The sequence below is a fragment of the Vulpes lagopus genome, chromosome 15 (genome assembly GCF_018345385.1).
Source record: "Vulpes lagopus strain Blue_001 chromosome 15, ASM1834538v1, whole genome shotgun sequence".
NCBI lineage: Eukaryota > Metazoa > Chordata > Mammalia > Carnivora > Canidae > Vulpes > Vulpes lagopus.
The window spans coordinates 3,262,673-3,264,476 of record NC_054838.1 but is presented as its reverse complement, the minus strand read 5'-3'; the positions used below and the strand labels follow the sequence as shown (position 1 = coordinate 3,264,476).

The 1,804-nt window shown below is 43.6% G+C and overlaps 1 protein-coding gene across 1 annotated transcript; it reads left to right on the top strand.

The window, feature by feature from the left end:
- The first annotated feature begins 594 nt into the window (after positions 1 to 594).
- LOC121475930 (28S ribosomal protein S33, mitochondrial-like) lies at positions 595 to 1,436 on the top strand. The gene has a single exon (XM_041729599.1). The coding sequence runs from the start codon at positions 595 to 597 to the stop codon at positions 913 to 915; it is 321 nt and encodes a 106-aa protein (XP_041585533.1). The 3' UTR covers positions 916 to 1,436.
- Positions 1,437 to 1,804: the final 368 nt, after the last annotated feature.

Here is a 1,804-nt window from a genome sequence, read left to right as displayed (position 1 = left end):
ATTTTGCCATTTGTAAAAATGTGGATGAACCTGGAGGACATTACACTGAGTGAAATTAGCCAAATGCAGATAGATAAAAACTATATGATCTCACTTATATGTGGACTCTAAAATAATCAAACCCACAGATACAGAGAATAGATGGTGACTACAAGGGCCTGGCAAGAGGAAGAAACGAGGAGGTGATGATCAAAGGGTACAAAATTTCAGTTATGCAAAATAAAGGCGATCTAGAGATTTACTACACAGCATAGTGTCAATAACTAATAATACTGGATTATAGGTCTTAAGTGTAAAGTTCTTACCATGCATACTAACCTCCTGGGGGAAAGAGGAAACTGAAAGATGATATACATGTCATGGGCCTTCATGGTGGTAATGTTATGTGAGTTTGCTCAAACTCATTGAGTTCTATACATTAAAAATGCTTTTACTTAGGGGCGCGCGGGAGAGGAAGGTCGCGAGGAGGAGGCTGCCCAGCCCACTCCTGCCCACACAATGGAGCAAGAGTTGAGAAGGAAGTGAATCTGAGAACGGGAGTGCTGAAAGGAAAAGGAGGAAGCAAGGCTTGCAGGGCCTCTTGCTGCTCAGGAAATGTCTTCCCTTTTAGAATATGCCTTGCGCATGACTGGTCTCAGGGCCTGGCTGTTTGGTGAAATGGCCAGGCCTACTGACTCCAAATCAATGAAAGTGGTGAAACTGTTTAGCGAGCAGCCTTTGGCCAAGAGGAAGGAGACTTATGACTGGTATCCAAATCACAACACTTATTTTGCACTCATGGGGACACTACGTTTCCTTGGCCTCTATAGAGATGAGCATCAGGACTTCAAGGATGAGCAGCTGCGTCTCAAGAATCTTCATGGCAAAGTAAAACCTAGGAAAGGAGAAGGGAAAAGAGCCACAAAAAAGAAATAGTGCTGGTCCATCAGAAGAGAAAAGTTCTTCCTCAGCAGCTGACCACAGAAGAAGGTGTATTTATCTTTCTACTTGCTGGAGGAGTGTGAGCTTCCGAGACTGAAGAGTATTTGGAGGAACACGATCATTTCTGTGTTGAAGTCAAATTCAGTCGAGTTGTAACTGGTTCCTTGGACACTTTCTAATTCTGCAAAGTTATTCTGGCTTTGGTTTTATACTGTGAGGTTTACCTCTTTCTCTGGAGAAATGAATGCATACGTGGTTGAAGACAGACTCATTTGGGGTGGGAATGGAAGGTGGGGATCATGAGAGGAGACTCGTTAAATAAGCATCATTTCATCTCCCCAGGATCCCCTTACACCAGCCCTTACCTCTGCCATCCCTCTGGCCCTTCAACCACTGTCTCCACCACCAAGCTCACAAAGTTTCTGAACCGTCCACGTCTCCTTGGAGAGTAGTATCTACTGAGCTAGATTTGGGGGAAAGGCTGTACCTGCTAAGAGAATACTGAGTGTACACTACCTGCTGTACATAAGGTACTGGGGCCCTAGTAATACCATGGTTAGCAAGAGAAAACAGTCCCTAACTCATGGAACTTTCAGGCTTGTGTAAAAGATTAATATCATTACATAAATAAAATTGTTTAAATGCTACAGAGGATCCCTAGGTGGCTCAGCAGTTTAGTGCCTGCCTTCGGCCCAGGGTGTCATCCTGGCGTCCCAGGATCAAGTCCCACATCAAGCTCCCTGCATGGAGCCTCTTCTCCCTCTGCCTGTGTCTCTGCCTCTCTCTCTCTCTCTCTCTGTCTCTCATGAATAAGTAAATATTAAAAAAAATGCTAAAAAAATAAAAAAATAAAAATGTTTTTACTTATAAATCACACCTCATA